This window comes from Phaethon aethereus (genome assembly GCF_964289735.1).
Source record: "Phaethon aethereus genome assembly, chromosome: 3".
Classification (NCBI taxonomy): domain Eukaryota; kingdom Metazoa; phylum Chordata; class Aves; order Phaethontiformes; family Phaethontidae; genus Phaethon; species Phaethon aethereus.
Window position 1 is genome coordinate 69,913,860 of NC_138576.1, and position 24,345 is coordinate 69,938,204.

The 24,345-nt window shown below is 38.2% G+C and overlaps 1 protein-coding gene across 1 annotated transcript in view; it reads right to left on the minus strand.

The window, feature by feature from the left end:
• Nucleotides 1-702: 702 nt before the first annotated feature.
• Nucleotides 703-24,345, minus strand: part of SNX9 (sorting nexin 9) — a gene marked incomplete at both ends in the record, with an annotated part of 48,857 nt that continues 25,214 nt past the window's right edge. The window contains 12 exons of the mRNA XM_081998541.1: nucleotides 703-750; nucleotides 2,186-2,277; nucleotides 3,786-3,900; nucleotides 5,354-5,443; nucleotides 6,396-6,472; nucleotides 12,223-12,300; nucleotides 15,049-15,152; nucleotides 17,785-17,888; nucleotides 19,312-19,442; nucleotides 21,890-22,007; nucleotides 22,303-22,428; nucleotides 23,313-23,397. Coding sequence (XP_081854667.1) covers nucleotides 703-750; nucleotides 2,186-2,277; nucleotides 3,786-3,900; nucleotides 5,354-5,443; nucleotides 6,396-6,472; nucleotides 12,223-12,300; nucleotides 15,049-15,152; nucleotides 17,785-17,888; nucleotides 19,312-19,442; nucleotides 21,890-22,007; nucleotides 22,303-22,428; nucleotides 23,313-23,397 — 1,168 coding nt within the window. The remainder of the gene's footprint in view (nucleotides 751-2,185; nucleotides 2,278-3,785; nucleotides 3,901-5,353; nucleotides 5,444-6,395; nucleotides 6,473-12,222; nucleotides 12,301-15,048; nucleotides 15,153-17,784; nucleotides 17,889-19,311; nucleotides 19,443-21,889; nucleotides 22,008-22,302; nucleotides 22,429-23,312; nucleotides 23,398-24,345) is intronic.

Genomic DNA, 24,345 nt, shown 5'->3' on the forward strand with positions numbered 1-24,345 from the left:
CTTTCCTTGTTTGTACTTATCTCCTTACAGAGTGCATAGCGAGAAAGAAAGAGCCTGACATAAGCTCTGACGTGTTGTGCCACAAGCGCAAGATTTAGTTAGAAGGGGAAAAAAGAAAGGGAAGAACTAATGGTATTTACCAGAAGTCATAATGGGAGCAGTATGCCATGGCAGCGAACGGGAAGCAAAATTTAGAACAAAGTGTTGATTCTGGAGATTATCATGAACATGTACCAGAAACATTCACGAATAAAATTCCTCCTGGCTGCTGAATCACTAGAGCGCTGAGCTGAATATAACAAGTGTTAAAGTCATCTTCTCAAGCTTGTCTGCTTTTCCACTTAAAAAAAAAAACAAACAAATTTGTAACTGATGTTGATTAAGAGTTTTTGGAAGAACATCTAATAGACACAAGTCTGCATGAAGACCATGGCAACATATCAGTTTCATAATTTAGATCCCTATAACCAACAGCATTATCTAGCTGTGTTTATATAAATAATGATACAAATGGGAGAGCATTCAAGATAAGAGAACCTTATCTTATGATTTAGGCTGATAAAGTAAAATTTTAAATAATTATTTTTTTCTACAACTGATTTTTGCTGTTGTTGGGGTTGCTTTTGGCTGGCAAAGTCTAACAAGGTTTTTATTAGCATTGCCCCCAAATCAGAAAAGCACTTCGGAGTTGTTCCTTATTCTCTACATCACAGGAAAGCGGCTGAGTGCCTGCCTCAGCTTCTGTGCAATCTGAAACAAAGAAACAGAACGTATTAAATATATAGTTGCTTCACACTACACAGAAATACAATTGCAGGTTAAGAAATTAGATGAGTTGTTCCCTCATTTTCTGAAAACCTGCAGTTTTTAGAGCAGATTTTGTGTATGTAGGATTCAAACCACTCCATTATAAAGACTTTTCTTCTCATATACATACTTTCTGCCTGGTTCATTTTGTGCTTTGACCACTCAGGTTGTGTTGGAGAAAGTGTTGTAGGCAGGGCTGTCAGCCTGCCTACAATTAGGTTATCTAGCACTGCACTATGCGGGAGGGCTACAGGAATAAAGCCAGATTTTTCACGAAATCCATTTCCCTGCTGAAACAAAGCCCCACATCAGAACAGAGCCCCTGTGTTCTCCCCACAGCTCTCATGGTAGCCGGCACCCCACAGGTAAGCATGGATCTGGTCCCTGTACTCGGGGAGGGAGGACTGGTACAAGGAGACTGCTGAGGCTGCAACCAGAACAACTAGGATAGACTGAAAGAAGGTAAGGGGAAACCTATACCTAACCCCATCAGATGTGTCAGAGAAACTGAGCAAGGTGACCTGAGGGGGGACCTGAAGTTCTTGTTCACTAAAGATACCTCTGAAGCCCCACTGGCAGCTTTTACTGCTGTGAAAGGCAACCAGTTGCTTATGTTACTCCTTTAAAAGCGACAGAAGCCAGGTTCCAGCACACTCAAACTCACATGTTTTACCAGCGTATCACATTAAAAAATTTGTTCTTGGGTTTCATTTAAAAAACCCACAAGGAATAAATGCATAAGAACAATGTTAAATGAAAACTAAGGTTGTAGGTCAAATGCTCAGAGTTAGTGTATTTAATAAGTCACCTAAACCACTCCAGTCCCTCCACCCCACGGCTGTATACATCAGCCTTTAATTCACAGAAGCTTCCCTTCATTCTCCTGTCCCATGAGAGGGAAGTTTCGTTCAAACGGTTTATTGTTGTATTCAGTACAGCAGGTCTTTCTTACTGCACATCACAGAACTAAAATTCTTTGTAACCTTAGTACTGGCATTGAGAGATTAAAAAAAAAATAAAAAATCAAGCCATCAACAACATTTCTCAGCATTGTTTTTAGGTCTAATAGGTCTAATATGACCTACATTACATAGTCATGTACATAGGATAGTATCTACAGGAAAACGTTATTTTAACTCATTCTTTCCTGCTTTATTTTTTTACATGTACAATTCTTCTGCTCTCTGGGAAAGGCTCATACAAAAAGATTGAGTACTGTGAGTATTTCTTATAAAAGTAGCAGTACAGTGTGCCAGGAAAATGGCACTGAAGTAGTGCCTTACCTTTTCATAAAACTTATGATTAAGTTTTATTATTTATTTAATCCTATTATTTATTTATTATTTCTTTATTTATTTAAACATAAAACACACCTTACCGTTTCATAAAACTGTGCCTGCTGCTCCAGATAGAGACGAATGACACTGTTGTAGTCATAAATCCGGTTACTGTGGAAGTGATTCATCTCGGCTGCAATTAGACCCAGGAGGCAAATTATTTAAGAGAAGCATTTGTAATTGGGAACAGTTTCACTCAGTTCACGTTAGTTACGGTGCAACAAGATCAGTGTCCAGCCCTGCCAGTACCGTTACTGGTCTGCTTCTGCAACCCGTTTTGCCTGCAGCACTCAAGTTATGATGGAACTGTTTGTAAAATTGGTAGGATGTCAATTACTCACTGCTAAAATATGGATGCTTCCTGGATAAAGCCAGGTTCTTGTTACAGTACTGAGGTGTACAAAGATTTGATACAGAATACAAGCAGGATTTTCTCCTGCTGAGGTAACTGCTTTTTCCTGAAGTGTTTGCAACAGAATTTGGTTACGACATTCAAATTTCCAAGGGTACAGATATCAAGTTGTAAGCCACAGCTGTAAATATTTAGCTCCAAAAAAGATACAGCCAGTAGTGTTTGACCCATTCTTGACTGAGGCTGTTTCAGTAGAAACCTGAGAAACAGCATTACTGAACGCATAACACCTTTCACCACTTTCTGCATCTCTTGTCAGATCACAGCTTATGGCTGAAATTAAAAGTTACATATATTCTGAGATACCAGTAGAGGGAGAAGAAATATTCTAGATTGTGAAAGTCATCCTAGAGGTCTCTTCCATGATTACCACTTATACAGCACAGTCCTCTTGCATCATTGTGACCAGGAAGGAAGGGGCGGGGAGTTTTCCTGTTTGTTTTTAAAATCAATTTTGTGTGCTCCTCTGACTTGGTCCTGTAAAATACTGAGTCCTCTTGGCTTTAAGTCAGCTAAAAAAGATGGAATTCCCTCAGCAATGAGTAGTCCCACCGAAATCAGTAACAGGATGCACTTAAGGGCTTGATACCCTGCAGAACTGAGCCCCGACTCCTCACTTCCCTGGTTTTTCAAGTGCAGTGTGCTATGTCTCACATTTACAACATCTCTAACCTAAAGAGGAAAACGTTCATTCAAAGAACATCCAGGAAATAAAATCTTATCCACAAGAACATGAATCTCAACTGGATCATGTCTGACCAAACCATGAGTTAGAAAAACACTTCCGCATGTTATGAACTGACCTGTATCAGGGCTTATGCTTTCTCTTTGAGACATTATCATTTCAAAATCAAAAATCAGCCACCCCAGACTGATTCTTTCGTTTTGTTTGTTTTTTGTTTGGTTTGGGTTTGTTTTGGTTTTTTTTCTTTTTTTAATTGCATTGCCAAAACATGCATCGTTTGCAATAACAATATGAGATTTGAAAGAAAACAATGGGAAAAAAACTGCAATTTTAGGAAAACCTAAGCAGGTTACAAAGAAAAAAAAAAAAAAAAAAACCACACCACAAAAAAACCCCAACCAAAAACCCAAACACACAAACATAACCTACGCCTAGCTCTTCTTATCATTCCCAGTAGAACAAAGATTCTCTTTCAAAGTTTGTTACTTAAGAGATGTCCTTCAGAGGTCTACAACATTGCCATTTAGCCCCAAATTTGGTTTACCTTGCAGTGCATAAGCCATGGTGCTCACACGTTTCACCATGTTCTGTTTGTCTTGTGGCGTTATTTTACTGGTTGCAACTAATTTATCACTTTCCTTCACTCTTTCTATTGCTCCCTGTAGAAACCAAATGCAGAAAGATTAAAAGAGGAGATTAAAAGAGTAGCCAACTTAAAGGTCTTTATAGTCATCTAAAACGCCACTGGACACACTTTGAGCTTGCACGCTATACACATACATATACCTGCAAAATGACCGATTCTGCCTTCCCATATTTTCATCTGAAGTTTGTTATTTCACTCTATTACTTTCAAGAGTCCTAGCAGCTTGCAAAAAATAATTTCAAACACAGGCATGAACACAGTCACTAGGAAGCTGAGTTTGGTAAAGGCAGTAATACATGAGGTTATATATAGAAACGACTGAAGGACCAAGTTTCAAAATACAACTGACCAACATATCAGACATCCAAAAGCCTCAAACTCTCAAATGCCTGTAGAATCTTATTTGCACATTATAAAAGGTGAGACAACATAAATTAATTTCCAAGAGATGACAATGCATTACAATCTATAACTTTCGATTCAGGAAAATCCTTGTATCACATAAGCAACAAGCATAAAAAGAAATGCCTCCCCCTTCACAATGCATTTGTGCCAAACAACGTTCAAGAGAATCTGTTTACACATCTCTTGGCAGTACGCTTATGTTTTGAGTTTTAAAAACATTTCTTCTCCTTTTATGATATTTTTTCCCCGAGGATTCTGCGGGATGAGGGACCATAAGTGTCCTGAAGAAAGAATACACAAATCTGATATACTTTTATCTTTGTTGCTCCCAGAAGTATGTTCTTGTTTTATACATTTAACACTTCAAGTGTTAAGTACTTGTTTAATACCTCAACATTTTTAGTTTCCTGAAATACGTTACAGCTGGCACATGAACTTAAGGAAAACTCTAGGACCAAAAAAAAAGCATAATAGACAAAACCAGACACAAGGGCTAAATCTATTGTTTTATTATTCAATGGGTTTCATATTGAAACAGAGAACAAAGTGGTTGGATTTTGTTGCTGATAGTTCTGCCTCCCCTCCCCAAGTTAGCCCTATTCTCTATTTTTTAGTATCAATTATCTCTATATTTTTTAGTATCAAAGAAATGTCTAAGCAGCACATGATTATTATCACATATCAGTAAGCTAGCCATGCAAGCATACATGGTTTTTCCTACAATGGCTTAGTATTAGCTACCATCTCAGACTCAAATACTACGAATTTACACTACTGTTATTCACCATATTGGGACATGAAGTTAACCTAAAGAAAATAATGAAGCTTCTAGTGCTCTACTACAGCAGAAAGTTAGGATGTTCTCAAATCTCAACTTCTGGCTTCCCTCCCCTCTAAGTATTTTTTATTTTAAAAATCAACAGGCCAGTTTCACAGAATCTGTCAGTGTTTCTGGAAGCAGGGGCCAGGCTGCTGCACAAATGTAGCATACCATACCACCACTTTTCTTGCTGTAGATCTTCCTACTGCCCAACGCTTAAAAGGAAAGGCCCCTCACATACCTTATGAGCTCCTATGATGTCAGGGAAGCAACCAAGAAATCCCTTATATTCATGATTTGTTTCCATCAAAAAGTGAAGATCTTTCTTTGGCTAATAAACAGAGTGTAAATATTAGTAAAACTATCTGTGGCATATTAACGTGACAGAAAAGAAACTGTGATACCAAAAAAAAGGGTGAGGGGAAAAAAGGGAAGAACAGAAAAAAAAAACAACCAAAAATCTTTATTGCTTGTTGCAAATTTTTCATATTTAAGAAGGTCCTTATTAAAATATAAGCTCTTTGGAGTAAAGCACCGAGCACCAGTGAGCAGATGCCTCTGTTTTACTCAACACTAGCTTATGAAGTGGGGTTTTGCCTCAAATTTTCACTGGAGTTACCAGTCCTACCAACTGCACTATTAAGCAACAATCTCCTTACATATACAGGTATGTACACGCACAGGTGCATCTCCTTAGTTGCCAACTTGGAAAGCTGTTTTAAGAACTTCCAGACTCAAGCTTGAGATCAAGAGGAGCTGCATTTTGGAGACTGTAAAGTTAATACACTAAACATCAATTTATGACTTGAATCTGACAGCAAAGAGGATTTATTTAAGCTAGATTTTTACTGAAGCAGGTAATTACATTTCAAGACAATGAAACGTAGCAAGATCTGGATCCTGTAGACATTTGGGGAATGCAGGTGGAAGGTAGAAACCCTATAACTGATTAAATCTCATTCTTTTGTATCAGTAATGAAGACAGCTCACTGACATCAGAAAAAAAAAACACATTTAAAGAGGAAGTAATCATTTTAGTATGTTTAGAAACTAGAATATGATCTTTCTGATCCAGAAGAAATAGCCTCCCATCACATCCCCCCAAAGCTGACACGTAGTAGAAAAAAAGATGACCGTGCATTTAAAAGTCTTAATAGTAATTTCATTTAACTGGTCTGCAGCACTAGCAGTTATGTTTTAACAGAAAAGAGGGAAAGTCAGAAGTGATGCAAATAGGTGATATGTTTGTACACGCTATGCCAATACGTTCATAATACTCCTACCTGATCTGCTACAAGACTGGCAATTTCTTCATAAGTTTTTCCTGCTTCTGTTATTGCTCCATTAAGATCAGATTCTCCTAAAAAGTAAACATCAGTGTTCAAATTACAGTAAGTCAATTACAGTAAGAACCTTGCCTTGATTCAAGGCAAATTTCTAAAATAGCTTATTTTACAATGATTAAATGCCTAGTCATCATTTTATAACCAGCCATAATAAAGAAGTTAAAAAATATTAGTAGTTTTTATACCATTAAAGCAAGATCTGGTACAAAATTAATCCTAAAGGGACCACATAAACACTGTTCTACCATAGTATTAGCACTATTCACTTCCATGTTTCATAGTTACATGTAGTTTAAATACGCAGGTATCCCTGACATGAGGCAACAGGAAGCCTACCCAGAATGGGAGGGAATGGAGAATGAGGAGGATTACACCAGAAGACAGACTAACAAAGCTGAAGAGACACCTGCTGTTCTGATTTTTAATAAATTTTTTTCATATCTCATAAGCAGTAAATTCTCCACGATGCCTTACAGAGCCCTAAGCTCTCCAACAGTTCTTGACTATAACTGTTAGGTCAGGGAAGCAGAAGGAGGCCCAACTAGTTTTTTTTCTTACCAACAAGATTTCTGACCCTTTAGGGAACTCGGATAATATTTTCAAGATCTGTAAGCTGCTTTTGAGAGTGTTTTTTCTAACTTTCATCATCATATGAAATAGATCAAAGGACCCCACAAACTACCCTTAAAAATACAGACATCACCACAAATCCTAAGCTAGACACCACCACAAGCGCTCATAACACTGTGTGACTAGCAGGACATGGCTATGTGAGACGAAGATGGAAACAAGCCTTACATTCTTGTTTTTTTCATGCCACTTCACCTTCCCAAAACAACACAGGTTTTTTCCATCCTTGTTAGCTTGTCCAAAGCATGTAGTCAACAGTACGAACAGCAAATTGAGGTAGAGAAAGGGGAAGGTATAATTTGCAGATATCGAATATTAGTTTAGTTTAAGAAAAAATGATTTTTCTCATTTTTTCAGACATGTCTTGATATTAGGCAGCAGTTAGTCTTTTACAAACATTTTGGTTTTATTCTATAGACATTAATCAGTGACTTAACTGAAAATTACCAAACATTGATTTCATTAATGATGAACCTTTTGTAAATGTAAAATGTACCTTTTACTACAACATATGGACTAATCTATGTTAGAGATTTATTAGATAGGATTCCTTCGTTTCAGCATGTCCTGAAAGAAATAAGGTAATGACTGAATGTTGCTTCAGTTCTATCAATCAATTCTTACTGTCCATTAGACTGGTTTGATAAAGCCAGAAGCTTTGAGGGAAAGTTACTAATCCTAAGAACTAGTAAGTCCAGCAACACAAACACTGCTAAATAAATAGTTATTTTTTCTCCTATTTGAGCCTGTCTGGATAAAATAAGAACAACATGAAATCCTATAGTGAGATCCAAGCGGTATGTATTTCAGAAGATACCTTCACATTGTTGTAAAACAATAAAAAAATTTCAGGGAGATCAATTTCATTATTTCAGGTAGACTTAAATAATTTCATTATTTCAGAATTCCCTATGTCTGCTCAGAAGTAACCTTGAAGCAACTGCTGCTTAGGCAGCTGACTCCTAGATTTTGGGAGAAAACATGGTGTGTCTTTAGAGTTCGAAGCCAGGTTGGTCTAGATGTTGCTGTTCATTTCATAATGCCATAAGAAATGATGACTTTTTCCTATCTGAGCAAAAAGAAAGAGGAGGAGTATGTATATTTGAGGAGAAAGAGAAAATCACCCCCTTCTGTGCAGAACTCACTCAAAGGACCTGCATAGATTGGAGCTTCAAAGAATCTAGGCAAACCCTCCCAACACCGATCCTCTTTCCTTTGGGAGCAGCAGGACACAAAGCTAGCTTGTAGAAGGCACAGAGTGCATTAAGAGTTTCTACTACTAGCAGAGGCATTCACACTCCTCCAAAAGTAGGGCTAAGGGATAGTATATTTAAAACTTGTTCCAGACAGTGGATCCCGACAACAGGCAGGTACACAAGTGGTAGAAAAATGCCTGCAGCTCCCCATACTGCATTATTTTCTTCTACAATCTTTTTTTCAGGTAGTGCCAGGGCAGCCTTAAAGAGTCAGATGTCATCTCTCACCTGCGACACCCTCCAAAGGTTCTAATACATGTTATCAGCGGTGTCATGCCATGCTCAACCCATCACTCCCTACACCAGGCCACCTTGTCAGAGACACCACACACAACCTCCATGCTCACATCAGAATAACCTGAATTCCAGCAGCAGATTGCTCCCAGTCACTGTTGTCAGGATGGGTTTTGGTCAGAACTTTGCTAGAAACTTGTCCCTGTCTAAGTAACATTCTCAGCTTCTGAACCGATGCAAAGCTGGGAATGGGCTGCTTAACTCAAGCCGTGAAAGTTAAGCTGGGTCCCAGTGCAAGGATATACCAGGATGTCAGGGGTTCTTCAACCAATGGAAAAGCAGAAAACCCCACGTGCTGCTAACAATTACAACAAAATTAGGGCAGAATGCATTATATATATCCCCATGAGAAACAGAGGGTTTAAAACCATTGACTGAACGTAGTTGTAAAAAGACCAGTTGAAATGGCCAGTAATAATCTACAGATATTTTAACCGAACCACAAGGAGAAACTGATATTTTCATTGATTTACAGGCCTGCATGCTGTCAGGGGGAGATGAAGGAAGATGTAAAACTATGAGGGGTCTTTCGGAGATGTTTAGCAGAGCATCTCTTAGCAATTCAGCTGCTTGGTAAATGCCAGTGATTATCACCTCTGAGGGAATACATCAGACATGTTTGAGGGAACTAATATTCTGTAAGTCTTGATTAGGACAGCAGATTTTTTTTGTCAAGAAGTGTTTTTGTTTTCTTTTCTTTCAAAGCATGTTTTAACAGAATCCAGGAGTAGAAAAAGAGATCAAGTTTGATGTACTAGGGAACTATTTGTAGCAAGATTTTTCTTGACAAGTACAACTCAGACTGATGTTCAGCACATAAGAAGCTTGGAAGGCAAGATGTGCCTGTTGCTAGCTGGCAGGATAGTGAAACCTGCACGTAACCACCTAACAAAATTCCGGAGGAGTGATGTAGGATTAGGAGATCTTACTACAGTTCAATGGCATACCACAGTCATTCACATTTTCTTAATATAGGAGAAAGACTCGCCCAGATTTGGCACCGCAAAAGAGAAGCTGTGCTATTTAATGCTGTGTTAACCTAAAAGCATCGTATGATGCAATAGGACAGGCAACATAGTGCCAGGCTGCAAGATACTTCCAGGCATATTCTGGAACTGTCCAGTATGCATTTTTGGACCAGGATCATGCTTTCAGAGCCTGTGTTCTTAAAACCAATTGGACAGTACGCGTAGTTAAAGGCCAAGTTAAAGAAGAACCTCTCAAATAAAGGTACCCTTGCCTCTGCAAATACTGGGGACAGATTCCTAATATGCACTGTGCCTGGCAACTAACTGATAAGGCTCATTCTGCAGCATAAGGAAAAGAGCTTGAGTGAGTCAGATTAACAAGGACATCTCGGCTGGAGCAACCTTAAACATTTTAGGCTGGAAATCAGAAGAAAAGGCAGTAGACATCCACCACACATAAGGCTTTGCAAAGCAAGCAGGCAGCACTCTTGAAAGAGGTAAAGACAGTAGATACATCCCATCCTAACTGTGCAAATGAACCAACTAACAGTGTATTCAGTATGTCACAAGTCAGCTACCAGTAGCTGGAAATGTTCATGTCATCAAATCAGTTGTTGCGATCTTCAGCAGCCTACATGCTTAAACTTCCAGAACACAAGTATTTAATAATAATAATAAAAAAAAAAAGGATTAAGAGATTCAGCTCCCAACAGAAACTGAACTGAGTGCTTTCAAAGATGGCTGAAGGAGCCATTCCTCTTTACCAATAAGTGCAGAAAAATCATACCCCAAACTCAGCCTAGCTAAGACTTTTATTTCAAATTGGTCCAGTGCCTTCTTTTAAATATTGAGATCACAAAAGCCACATTCTATCACTTTAAAGCTAGGTGCTTACATCTCTTGCATAGAGTCTGCTTAATCCACAGACCTGTACCTGAGCCAGCCATCAGATAAAATTGTACACAAACAGCAGGCAGGACAGAATGAGGGCAGCAGTGATGAAGACATCTAAAGCAACATGTGCACTGCACTTACTCTCTCTTCCTGGGAACTCAAATTAAAAAGCAAAGAATCCCATATATTATTAATTCTGAAAAAATACACTGGTGTACCACTTATTAAAAAGAGCAAAATATATGGAATCAGGACAAAAGCATTAGTGTGACGGGCATTTTCCTGAGCAACATACTAGGGTGCAATCAGGTACAACTGGGCAAACAGCAAAGAAACATCCTTGCCTTGTTCCCAAGCATCACGGGATCTATTTTTTCATACCATTTGAATACGCTGGAAACTAAATTGAAGCTTTCCTTCATAAGGTTAATCTGCAATTTTGCATCCTAGCTTTAAGCCACATTGTTTTCCCTTTACCCTGGCAAAAGAATGCGTGTTATAGTTCAAGCAATTTTCAGTCCTTTCTCAAAAATTCTTGCTATAGATTTTATCTGGGTAGGATTTACAGTTTTTTAACCCATGCTAAGAGTACATAACTATTCAAATCCCTAACTTGGTTTTCACATCCAAAAGTAATGTTTTAGGCAACATGCTATGCTCCGATTCTAACTAAGCAGTCATTCTGTTGAACCATAGGACAAAGGTGAGAACAAACTATAGGGACTATGCCTATTTCCAATGTTTCCAGCAGCAGAGAACCTGAGTTTCAGAAGTGGTTGCATTTTAACACATGGTTTATGGGGGGGGGGCGGGGGGGGGCGGGGGGAAGCTTTAAGAGTACAAAGCAAGGGACAGATGAGTAGTCAGAGTAAGTACTGATCAACTAGAAGTCCCAAGATGGAAAGATTTCAGGAAGCCTCTATGCTACAACATTTAGGGTTTTATAACAGAACAGTTTTGCTATTAAGTCTAGGGAAAAAAAAAAAAAAGAAAGGAAAAAAAATACATTTGACAAAAGAACTCCAGAGAAAATGAGCTCAATTAGCTCCCTCTGGTATATGAGGAAATGTTTTCCAGTTATCAGAAAGACATCAGCACAACTTAACATATCAGAGCAGGATTTTAAGTTTGACCTAAAGACCACATTTTAGGAGAACTTTGGGCAATTGACACCCTCTTTTCCCTCCCACAACTTTTATACCTAACATGACAGGCTCTATTTTAGGGGTCTTGAAGGAGAAGGAAAGGCGAAGGACAAGAAAAGCCTACAGTAGCCAATCCTCCATCCCACATAAGGCTACACAAAAATCTTGTAATATATTTTCTGTCCCTGTGTGGAGGAGTTGTTTCACGGAGTCACACAATAGTTCTGCGGCAGATATTTTCAAGGCCGCATTTTCTCCCCTTTGATATCACAAATAATGCTACAACATGTTTTGTCAGTCAGGTCAGTGACCAGATTTTATATTAATGGGATCAAGCTAAACTCCACTACCAACAACCCACCACATGATTATATAGTGAGAGAAAACAAGATAGCAGACTAGAATATAAAAACTCCATAATATACACAGGGAAACAAGTTTTTAATATTTTTTCCAGAATCATGTTAAACATCTAAGGTTCAAAGAGGAAAGCATTAAGATATTTGGCAAAAAACGTAGCATGATATAATTAAAATATCTTTTGTTAAGTAAAGTACAAATGAAGCTACAGAAATACCTTGGTATCCACTAGTGCTGAAGACCAGTGCCAGGCTCTGCAATGCTTTTCCTATCTTCTGGTATTCCTTGGGTAGTGCTGAAAGGGCGAAAAGGATGGGGGAAAAAAGAAGGAAACAGAAGTAAAAACCCACAAAGGTAAGTGAGACTAAATATGCAGCATTTCAAAACCGTGACAGAAGCAGATGTCAAAACCAACTAGGTTTTACATTTCCTCTAGTGAAGCATTTACAATCACATTCTTCCCCCCTCCCCCGCTACAGACGTTCCAAAACTGGATAAAGCAACTGCAATCTGGATTTTTGAAAGCCACAAGCAGTTGGGGAAACTGTGTGACTGCTATAGGAAAAAAAAAAAAGAAAAAAGAAAAAATCTCACTGCACTCCTAGCTCAGTCCTCCTATGCATAAAGTGAGAATTTTGTCTCCCCCTCATGAGCAACCTTTATCCTCCTGAGGGGAAAGAGAAGTGCTGCAGTGATAGATTTTATTCATATTTTAAGAAAGGGGGTTACTACACAGACCTATAATACCTAAACTCTCCTCCAATCATAGATTTTATATTTAAAGGTACTAGAAACCAAGATTATCTAGGGATAAAAATTAATGCAAGTATTGAAATAATAAAATTGGTTTTTATAATCTATTTCTTGAAAACATATGCATAAATTGCTTCCTCAATTAAGTCAATAAGCTGTGATTTATGAGTGTATTCAGTATTAACACTTTGAATACCACCACCCCAGCCACCTTAAAAACCAATCTGAAAAGTGAAAGCAATTTTTACAAGCTACCTATGCTAGCAGAAAAAAATTCAAGTAGATGTGCTTTTTGTTGTCAAACATTTGCATTCAGACAGTACACTATCCAGGTAGACAGAAGTTTTTTAGTTGCTCTAGCATCCCACACAATCTGATTTTCAAAGATGAACCCCTTAGTGTGGTTAAAAACACAAACAAACAAAAAACAACGAAACAAAAGAAACCACTAAAAAAACGCCACAAACCCCCCAAACTGCCTAAGTTTATTGGTTATCTTTGATCAAGTTCTTGCCCAGAATGTAGATTATTTATGACAACTGGTATTTCCAATACAACAGGTACCATTCACAGTATCAGAGTTCTGTTATCAGCCATTAAGATGTTACTGAAGCCCAAGTGGAAACTTCAGTGAAGAATGTTTGGTTTCTTTTCACTTGCACTGGAGAAGTTTCCGCTGTCAGTCATTTTAAGTATCATAGAATGGAATGCACGTAACTATTACTCAGGAAATGCCAAAAATACTTCTGTCTAGGAGTTGGGACTAGAGCTGACAAGGAACTTAAAACCTAGGAGACTACTGAAATTCTTCAGTTTTGCGCGTCCCAATTTACCAGTGTCCTTTCTCTATTCCATATAAATGTCTGGAAAATTAAAATTTTCAACACAATCACATCTGACTTACTGCATTTATGCTAACTAATTAATAGCTGTAAGTATTAGAAGAGTCACTCCGTACCTAAAGCACTAGTGTCTAAGTTTTGGGAGATTTTAGCCATGAACAAAATACGGAATTTCTACTGTAAGCACAAGTCACAGGCAGCCCTTAAGTATGCAGTTTTGATCACTGCTTCTGTAACTGCAAAGCAATGTTATTTTTCTAGTCTCATCTGAGGAATCTTATTCCTTCCCCTACCCTCCACTTCCCCCTCGGTATCATTTCCCTAGTGAAGTGAGATCTGTACAATGTTAGAGCTGTATCCTGTGTTACACTATTTTTGACCAGCAGGAGCGTCAGTGATATGTAGAAAGAAACCCTCTTATTCAAAGTGGAGAAATGTAAATAATTTAAAGTTCACATCCAACAGATACTAAGGTCTAATGTTATCACTACCAGAAAAGAGTGGGCTTCTATACTTCCCATTCCCTCTGGGCAGCCCCAGATACTCAGCTGCAGTGTTATGTTAGAAAGCATCAAAAAGAGAATTCAGGAAATGTTCTTACTCCCAAGGCTGGGGACTATGTTTTTTTGCGGGAGTTAAAAAGGAGGGAAAAAAAATTAAAGAAAAAAATAGAGGAGATTTGAGGACATTTATGTGACAGGTCGCCAGACACTACAGCCTGCCCTGAAGTGTTTCTTATTATGATCCTCAGCTGTAGTACCTGCTTCCTTTCAATAGCTGCCTTGTGGTGGCCACAAACACTGAACACTGCTGTGGACTAGGAAATTAGAGCCCAGGCAGAGTCATAGGGACTTGGTGTGAAGTTCTGCAACCCTAAATATCTGTGGGAAGGAAGAGACAAGATAGGAGAAAAAGAATTGGGCTAAAGATTAAGTTAGAATCAAGTTGGTTTTTTTTCTTTCCTTTTTCTTTTTTAAACTCATTTCATCTTTACATTACTCCTCCTAGCATGCAAGAATCCTAAGTAAGGGGTTAATAAAATGTAATCATTTATGAGTTCATCAAATAGCCAGGTCTACTTTGCCCATGTCACTAAAATGTAAACAAATTACAAATATATGAGAACAGGTCCAACAAGGGCTTTAGCTGGATTACTAGAATTATTTAACTTTTAATATTTTTAAAATTATGGGCAGGGACCAAATATTTCTGTTATGAGAAAAAGAAACCCCCCTCCACACACACACACACACAAAAACAACAAACTTGCACAATAGACACTGAAAGCAGCCAGAATGCCATACAAGCCTCATGATAATTTAGGATTTCCTTTAGTTTTAAGATGTGCCTTGAATTATAAACAACAAAAACAATGACCAACCCCCCCCCCAAAAACACAGGAGAAAAGCAACACAGAAATGACTGCTGAGTTCAGAAGGGACACTTACGCCCTGTACACCTCTTCCAGTGCTCTTGTCCCACTGTCAGCAGCTCTTTAACTCCATCATCCATTGCTTTGGTGAACCTACCGACTGCATCGCATTTCTGTTCTCTGTGGCATTTGGAAAAAGCAAAACCAAAAAGCAGTTTAACAGATACATTACGCTAACTTTAAACACAATACTGAAATGTTTAGTAGTGTCAGCTAGGTCTTAATCAGAGAAATAAATTAATCTCTTGAAATCTCTGCCAGTTCACTAAGGTCAGAATTTCCCTCTTCAGATACAGGTATTTTTCATTCTATTTTCCCCCACTCTTTTAAACATGTGGTACTGGACTATCATTCTCACTATAGTTAGTTACCTTAAATTTAAAAAAAAAAAAAAAAGTCTATTAGCTAAGTATCCTCCCCAATGAGGCCAAACAGTAACAGAACAGCAAAATCCAGTTTGAGGAAAATGCATCCCTAGAGTACTTAACACAAATACATGGACCCCACATTGACAGGAAATTAGATGTTAGAACAACAGAATTATCAAAATTCATACAACAATGAACAAATATAGAGAAAATACTTGTTCCAGATATTTTAATAAAAGTCTAAAATAGGTGAATAAAAATTAATATAGCAGTTCTTCTAGGGAAATATATATGCATAATTTCATATTATATTGACAATACCATTGTGTTCAGTTGTGTTACAGAGAGTAAATAAAAAATAATAAAAAAAAAATCAGTGATGCTCAAAAGAGAATTCTGCATTAGTATGTGCTTTTTTACCCCTCTAAGCATGTTTTCATGCAGCTATCAAAGCTTTCCATTAACACAGCACTGCATACACAGCACTACTCTGTGAGCTGTACAAAAGAAAACTAGACATGTATTTTCTAATTTTCAACGAGCATTATTGAAACTGCATCAGATCTTACCAGTGCTCTCAGTGAAAGCCTGCACGAGACAGCTCTCACAGCAAGGCAACTCTAAACGACTCCCCAGAGCCAGGGCAGCAGCTCCAGCCATGGCCCAACCATCCAGAGGCTCCCACCTCCCCACCAGCACCTCCTTCCTCAGCTGGAAACCCTACCCAAAGAGTTACTTGCACAGAAACAGAACCTGGGCTTTTCAAGAGGCCCTTGTTTTACTCCAGTTTTCCCAGTAGCAAACCATCCTTTTTAATTTTCTGTATGTCATACTTTACGGTATCATGATCACAAAAAAGTTCATAAACCAGCACAGGGGTTACTATCCTTTGATCAAAACCAGGATGACACAGGACTGCCAGAGCACTAGCAAAAGTGTTTCAGTAAAGAGCATCTTTTCATTGAAGAACCTAAGAACTACTGAACAAGCTGGTTTGTCCACCTACAGGAGTAATGGCTTTCAAGACTATGTTCATACATGCTTTTTTTTAACAGTACCCTGTGACATTCCCAGGCACTGGAACATGGTGTGGATGTCTGAGGTGTTACAGCCACCCCTGCAATGCCTGGGGATAGGTCCCCAGAACCGCCCCAGGCTGCCAGCCCCAGCCCAGGAGCCAATACCCTCTGGGGAGCGTCTCCCACAGGCTGCTTGCTTGCCCTCACCCTGTTTGGGGATCAACTATTCTGCAGAACACATCCTGGCTGTTCCCTGCCAGGGTTCTGTATATAATACAGACTCTCTCTCCTGCACCCCATGCACAAAACCATCCCTCTGGTTCACCCATTTGGCTTTTATACCGCTGGGATATGTAAGACACATCACTTAAGAAAAGCAAACAAGTTTGAAATCCTCATGTTCAAAGCAGAAGTGACCTAAAAATGTCCATCTTTTTCACTAGTACAGAATTGCTACCACATGGCTATTATAGACATCTTAATATGCATCACTTGGATAAAACCTATGCTGGGTTATTTCCAGGTGTAGGTACACTACTGCTTTGCCACTATAAACATTTCAACTAGTTTATCCACAGTTTCAGACACAAAACATCATCCAAGTTTCCACGTTCTACAACAGCAAGCAAAACATGCCATGCATACTACATATCATCTAAGAAAAATAATTAAGCCTAAAGGAGTAAAAGAAAGGCTGCAGAGTAAATCCAGTGTTTCACTCTATGAAACCCAAAGGTCTACCACCAAGAGAACTATACATTAAAAAAGTGTATGTATAACATATACATATATAAAATAAATATATCCATTTGCACTTCCAGAAGGATATATGAAAAATGTAGTAACCCATTTAAAATGAAATTTGATAATTTAAGTCACTTTTAATTTTTAATAGCTTTCCATGGATTCCAGATCCATGTGTGTGCATTGGATACAAGTATTTTACAGAAACGTTGTTTTCCTTGATGGTCCACCTACAGTTATCCTAAGCTACTTGGTAAGTCTAGCACACCTTGGAACCGTTCACAATTGAAGGATTAAAAATCAAAATATACTTCGATAGCAATATAAAACATAACTCCATAGGATATGCCAGTACTCTGTCTCATCAACTAGCTTTGCATAAATCTTTTTAGGATGAGTATTCAGCCACTGAAATCAAAGAGACATCACATGTAGTTCCACCAAGTTTTGGAGGGGTTGATATGAAGATCTCACATTCAAACAATTTTTCAGCTCTGCCTTGACGAGTACCTCTTCAAATCCATGAATATATGTGCACTCTTACTATTCTATTTTTATATTAGCTCGGTATCTGTTGTATATCCAGATGCATAATGTCCATGCAAAAAGAAACCACCTTACATTTCTACCATGTCCAAGTCAGGAGCTTCTGGTTCCATTGTAGAAAAGATCAGGACTCCTACAGTTTCATCTTTTTCTGCCTTCCGCTTTCCAGTTTTCCACTCCTTGAAGGAAGTTGGGGAAAGAGGGGTGGGGAGGAAGACAAAGTTTGACCACCACTGTTCATGCATCTTTAGGGGCATGTACTTAGGCAGTGAACGAAGCATTTACAAGAACAGTTGACCAATAGACCACCCATAAATTAAAACCTTTTAAATGAAAGTTTCAGTGGGGCCAAGGTTTCTTAGAGTTTCTCTCCCTCTTCTTTGTGCACTTTGTTTTCTAGATTCTAGGGTAAAAAGACCCTTCTTGTATTTTACTGAAATACAGCATAAGAGCAATTATATTCAGCTGTCTCCACAGATGTGATAGTGTTGATATCACAGTCTACTAAAGAAGATCATGAGACTATTATGCAATTGCCATACTAAGTTCTTAGTGGGAGCAGATAAAAAGGTTAAAAATTCCACATGTATTGCAACATCTGTTCTGTTTATAGCAGTCCATAAGTTAGAAGAACTTCTAAGAACTGCTGACTAGCTAGCACAATTATAAAACTCTCCACTGGCCATCCAAATAGCACTTCACTAGGACTGCTACGTACTATGTTATTAAGCCTCTACTTACAGGATCACAGAATAATTCTGGTTGGAAGTGACCTCAGGAGGTTTGTAGTCCAACCTCCTACTCAAAACTGGTCAGCTGTGACCTTAGTTACTAAGGGCTTTATCCAGTCTCGTCTTAAAAACTTCCAAGGATCATTTATTTCTTCAGCAAAATCTATGTGTATTTAGAAGTATGACTATTTTGAGTTAAAAGCAGCAGTTTTCCTGTTTATTTCCTCATCAGTAGATACCCAAATTAGTAACAGAGCTGCAGTTCAGTCATGAAGAAACAATTATTTACTGGAGGTGAAGATATTAAAACCTCTTAAAAAAGCATAAGATAATGCGTGGGGGGACAGACATGGGAATATAAAAGAGCGGGTTACATCAGTTAAGACTGCAGCATAATGCTATTACAACTCATTCCAGTGAAAACTTGGGTGGGGGTAAATACAATATAGGGTCAGACACCTCCAAGATCTCCTACAAAGGAGCTTCTGTTAACAAAGCAGTACCACAGTACTGCTACAAACCTCAGTAACTCCAACAGAGACAGATCAGGGCAACAGCCAAAAGAGTTGTTGTATACGTTCCTATTCTGCTGGAAGACACAAACTTGTCCTTAAAAGACTGGCAACAAAGCTACTTTAAAGATGCTCCACTTCTGTTGGAACAGCATATAGCCTTTCACACAAGCAATTTTATGCCTCATTTTAATCAAGCAGCGAAGTTAGTTAGTGAAGGCAGCAGCTTTCAGCTCGCCACTACTGCCCGCGGTGAAGGGGAGACAAGTGAGAAGGCTGCAAAGCTGAACTCCAAGTTTGAAGCGGGTGGGGGGGAGCAATTCCTCAATCTCAGTCTGTGTGTAAAGTTTATTTCCTACCTTCTCGTCTCGGAAATTGAGAAATTGCTGGAAAACTTCACTTTCTGAGACAACAGGATGGCGACACATCCTCGTCATCCAAGCCTGCAGTCTCTCCATACGCATTTTGATAAATTCTTCTTCAAAGCGCCCTGTTATACATTGAATGGCAGTTGTTACTTTTCTACTCTAGTACCCTTGGATTTTTTCTTTTCTTCTCCCCCCCCATCTTTTTTTTTTTAATTAAAACAGAATCCCTAATTCATTGGCCAAGTTTGTAACCGTTTAATTACTCAGAACTTACAAGAAGGAAACATTATGCTGACAAATCAGAAAAACCTTAAATTTCAGTATATTGGTTACTGACCAAGACTACTCTTCCTTTTAAAGATAGCCAGGAAATATTAGAACACCATAATACCCACCCACAATTCAGATAATCTTTTTTTTTTCCCCAAAAAAAAATTAACAAACTTTCAGATGAAAAAATTACATATTCAGATGACCCACGAGAGAAGCTAGGCCCAGGCTCAGAATGCAAACATTTTTCTGATACAGTCTAGTAAATCCTTGGTCAACATAAGGCTCAAAAACACTGGACAAAAAGGAACTACTTACTTTCCAAATTGGCATATCCTAGATAACAAAGCATTTTTAAATTGGAGTGCTCAGATACGAATAGCGGATTTAAAAAATCAGTACCTCCCATAAACATATTTACATATAGGTAAAGGAATGTGTTGGAAAAAAAACTTAAAAAAAAATCTCAATAAGTCATACGTATAAACCAGTTAGAATACATACATGTAAGGCTAACTCATTTTTTCAGTAGTTAAGAGATTTTAACACAAACTATATAAATCCACTATTGTGGAAAAGACATTCTATAACCTGCAGTAATACCTTGTTCCACCCTTAATCTATACTGAAATCTACACAGCATTCCTGCCAGCATATGGAATGCAAGGCAACAGGAACAGTAACATCTGGAAGTTATGTGCTGGTCATTAGGCATATCATCACCAGCAACATCATGATCCTGAGCAAAGTCAGTCTGTCTGTAAAGTGTCTTGCTTGCCAAGACTAATGGACAGAAATATTTTTCTTGACAGAAATACTTTTCTAGACAGTCTTCAGAAAGAAGACTCCTAAACACAATGAAAAATAAGCTCAGAGTTTCCCCATAATGTTTCAAAACAAAAAAAAAAAGGAGAGAAAAAGAGGCATGGGTGGGGGTTTTTTTCGTTGGGGTTTTTTTTTGTGGTTGTTGGTTTGGTTTGTGGGTTGGTTTTTTTTATGAGACAAGTTATCCTCTCCCACAGACTCTGGAAGACACAGGCAAGGTTTAACGGTGATGACAAACTCTTGAGTCTTTTAAAATACAGTTACAATAAAATGCAGAGATCACATCAGGTCTTCAGGTTTCCTTTTAGTCCACATGCACATGTTTAAGCAAAAATACTGGTGAATTCTAAACATGAGACTAAGGAAACGGGAGGAAGTCGCTTCCTCACTTTTCAGTTTCCTCGGCATTTATCCCAGCATCTGCATCAATGCTTAGCTTTCTTCAAACATAGCAGAGCTGCTGCATTTTCAGTGATGCCCACAGCCACATGGTTGGCGACATGCCGGCTGTTGTATGTTTGGTTTTGGCTGGTTGTCTTAAAGGCTGTATAAAAAAATATTACCAGAAAGCACACAAGTGGAAATAGGCACAAGTAAAGCCTTTTCCTCAAATACAGGTATCCATTCTTTTCTTCACGTGCTCTCAAGCACACCCTTGTAGAAAGGAAGCCAGACACTACTGAAAATGCACAGGCATTGCCATATTTGATTGCACTGACTGAACTCATGAGCATTTAAAAGGGCCCAATCCCACTTTTCTTGAAGTCAGAACAGAAGATTTCCGTAAGATTCAGAGAGTTTGGTCAAGCTGAACTGACATCAAACTAGAGCCGAATGTTATACAAATGAAAAATGCTTTCTAAATCAAATGTGAAATCAAGCAACACGAGAAACAGCTGCAACATTTTACTTGTCAGCAAAAAAAAAAACCCCACAAACAAAAAACCCAAAACCACAGTTTGTCAGGGGATGCTCCCTTTACTTTGGGAGCTTTGCTTCAAAGCTCCTAGAAGATAACACATTTACAATCAAATGCAAAAGAAAAGGAAAACAAACAGAAACCAACAAAAAACCAAAACAACAACAACAAAACCCCAAAGCCAACCTACCCCCCCCCCCCCCCATTTCTCCAGGGAGTCTGCAAATATGGAACATAAGTAGTTATCTCTTCTCTCCAATAATAAATATTCTCTTCTGTAGTAACCAGGGTTTTCTTGTTTGTTTTTAATTTTTTTTTTTTTTTAAATCGCTGGACTACTAAACCTGAGTTGTGAAATGATGCTCTTAATGTTGGTATTTTATTATCAAAAGGCCACCACAAGTCATCGTAAGTTTTGCATCATGAAAGGTTGGGGTTTGTTTGACACCTTCTTTTAAAATAATGAGAAAAACAAACAGCAAGAAATAAGTGAACCTTGTGAAAAAGTGATCTCCTTATTTCCTGTCCCATGAATTCACAACTGGGAATAATTACCTGTTACTTGCTTGTCTGGAAGAGATGGGATTGGAATGGCTAATCCAAATTTAACCAGGAGACGCTCATACAACCAGTCAAAGTGCTTGTATCTGTGGTTGACAGACCGATTAGTGTTCTGTAAAGGAAACACAACTCTGAATTTTGACAGGCATCTACAGATAGTGACATGAAACAAGTGTGACCAGAATAGTAAATACATGGAATGTAGATAAAATTTATGATTTAGAGCCTTGAATCTGTAATTACAGAAGAACTTGAAATGCTAAAACAAAGTAACTCTTTGAGGAAAAAAGTATGACAACTACCACTTAGTCTTACAATCCTGTTACCAAGTGACACGAACTGCATTATTTGTCTGTACAAATGACCCATATTTGTGAGAGAGAAGATCCTGTTTCAAATATACTTACAGTGCAGGTCAGCTGATATTCAATGTAGCTCTTGAGACCATACATTTTCGAACCCTTTTTGGGATCTGCCACAACACAGTCAAATGTAGAGGTAGGATAAACCCACATTGGGCCATAATCCCCAATCTGTAAGAAATTGCAAATATTATCTTTAAATACATTGTGTTGTACTAGCTGCAAACAAGGAGACAAATACTTTCTCTCTTCACTTGAAAGCTTCCATTGATTTCAGCAAGAGCCTGATAGTCAAGAAATAGAGGCATTTCTCACAACCAGAGATGACTGACCACAGTTGTATTTACCTTGTAATATCTATGTTATGAAATTAAAAAAAAAAAAAAAATCTATACTCTGTATTTTACAATTTTTCCCTAATAGCGAAGTAGTTGTGAATTCTAGGGAATACTCCTTCAACCACATTTCACTAGAATTGCATATATCTAGAAACAGTTTGGTTTTTAGATCAGAAGATGACCTGACTATCATGACTGAATATTGCAAGCTTTTATGAACGTAGCTCCTATGTATTAGATAACCATCTAGATAATTAATAGGCAGTGTAATGCATTTGCTCTGCCTCCCAATCCCAAAAAGGCTTATTTTCATGATCACAAGTAATGCAGATCCGGGGGGGGGTGGGAGGGTACAGAACGGACACACATACAAATCAGCACACTTAGAAGAAAGGAGGAGTTACAACTTGACCCTGAAAAATCCCTCAGTGATATATGATGCTGAAAGTTGTCTACCACAACTTTAAAATACTTAAGTGGTACACAGTTTTATTATGACAGTTCTATCTCTAATTATATGTTCAGTATCAGTTTCTTCTGACCCAAATACATATAGCAACCCTGACACTAAAAGTTAAGCTGGGGAAAAAGGGAAGAGTGGGGAGGAATTAAACAAAAAAACTCTACACCAAACAAAAACCCCAAACCAAAAAAACCCAACCCCAAAACAAACCACACCACCCACACACAAAAACCACACACACATCCCTAACTTACAATTATGGGAATTTTCTCTTTGGGTTTTGCTAGCTGCTTTGCCAACAGATACTGTTCCATCCCAGGTTTTGCAAATCCAGGAAATCTAACAATAAAACAAAGTGGTAGGTTTATTCTGTATTTTACTTCCTCTGAAGAATTGACATATGCAGAATTACCTGCCACTATAGGAAGAAACCTCTAGTATTTCCCAAGTATAGAAAAGAATTGATGTGTATTATTTAAACAACCAACAATTTGACCTGAAAGTGCTGAAAAAGTTTTACCTCCTGACCTCCAGCTTTTATTTGTGTAATGCAGGTCGCTTCTTCCAAGGCTAAGTTGCTATTTGTGCTCTGCAGCCCATCAGGCAAACATAACAGGAGGACACAAAGTAATATCTGCCACTCCACGGCCGTCCACCCTCTCTGGAAACGCGCACACACACACACTCATGCACACCGTCCTGCCGTTTCAGATGAGACTTCAATCATTTGAAAGAACAACTAACTGCAGATTTACCAAGTGCTTCTAAACATGAGTTACGTTAAATAATTCATCCACCAATTAGAAAGAAAACCACACAAAAATAACTGTAAAGTCAGTGTAAAAAGTCTTACAAAAAGCAAATGGTGGTTCTCTTTCTCATTAGGAAGATACTTAGCCCTTCAAGCACTGCCTGCTTGCAGAAACACCAGGAGTAAATTAGGACTTACTTCACAGACAAATAACACTCTTAAACAAGGTATGTTTATGCTGGTTATACTAAATGGGTTTGCAACGAGTAGATGCCACAATGATGCAGAAGTACTGTTGCAAAACTGGACAAAGCCTCTGCTGATGAACAAAGTCAACTGCCTCTGCATACTAGTTGTTAATTTTAGTTACCTACCCAAGGATACCTTTATTCTACAATTCTTTTCCACTCTGCTTTCATCCACTTCAAGATTACCACACAGTAGCTTCTCAGAGTAACAGTAGTTTTTGAATAAACACTAAGCTGTAACATAAGATAATGCTAGTATAATCCTGACAAAGCTTCATGCTATTCTAA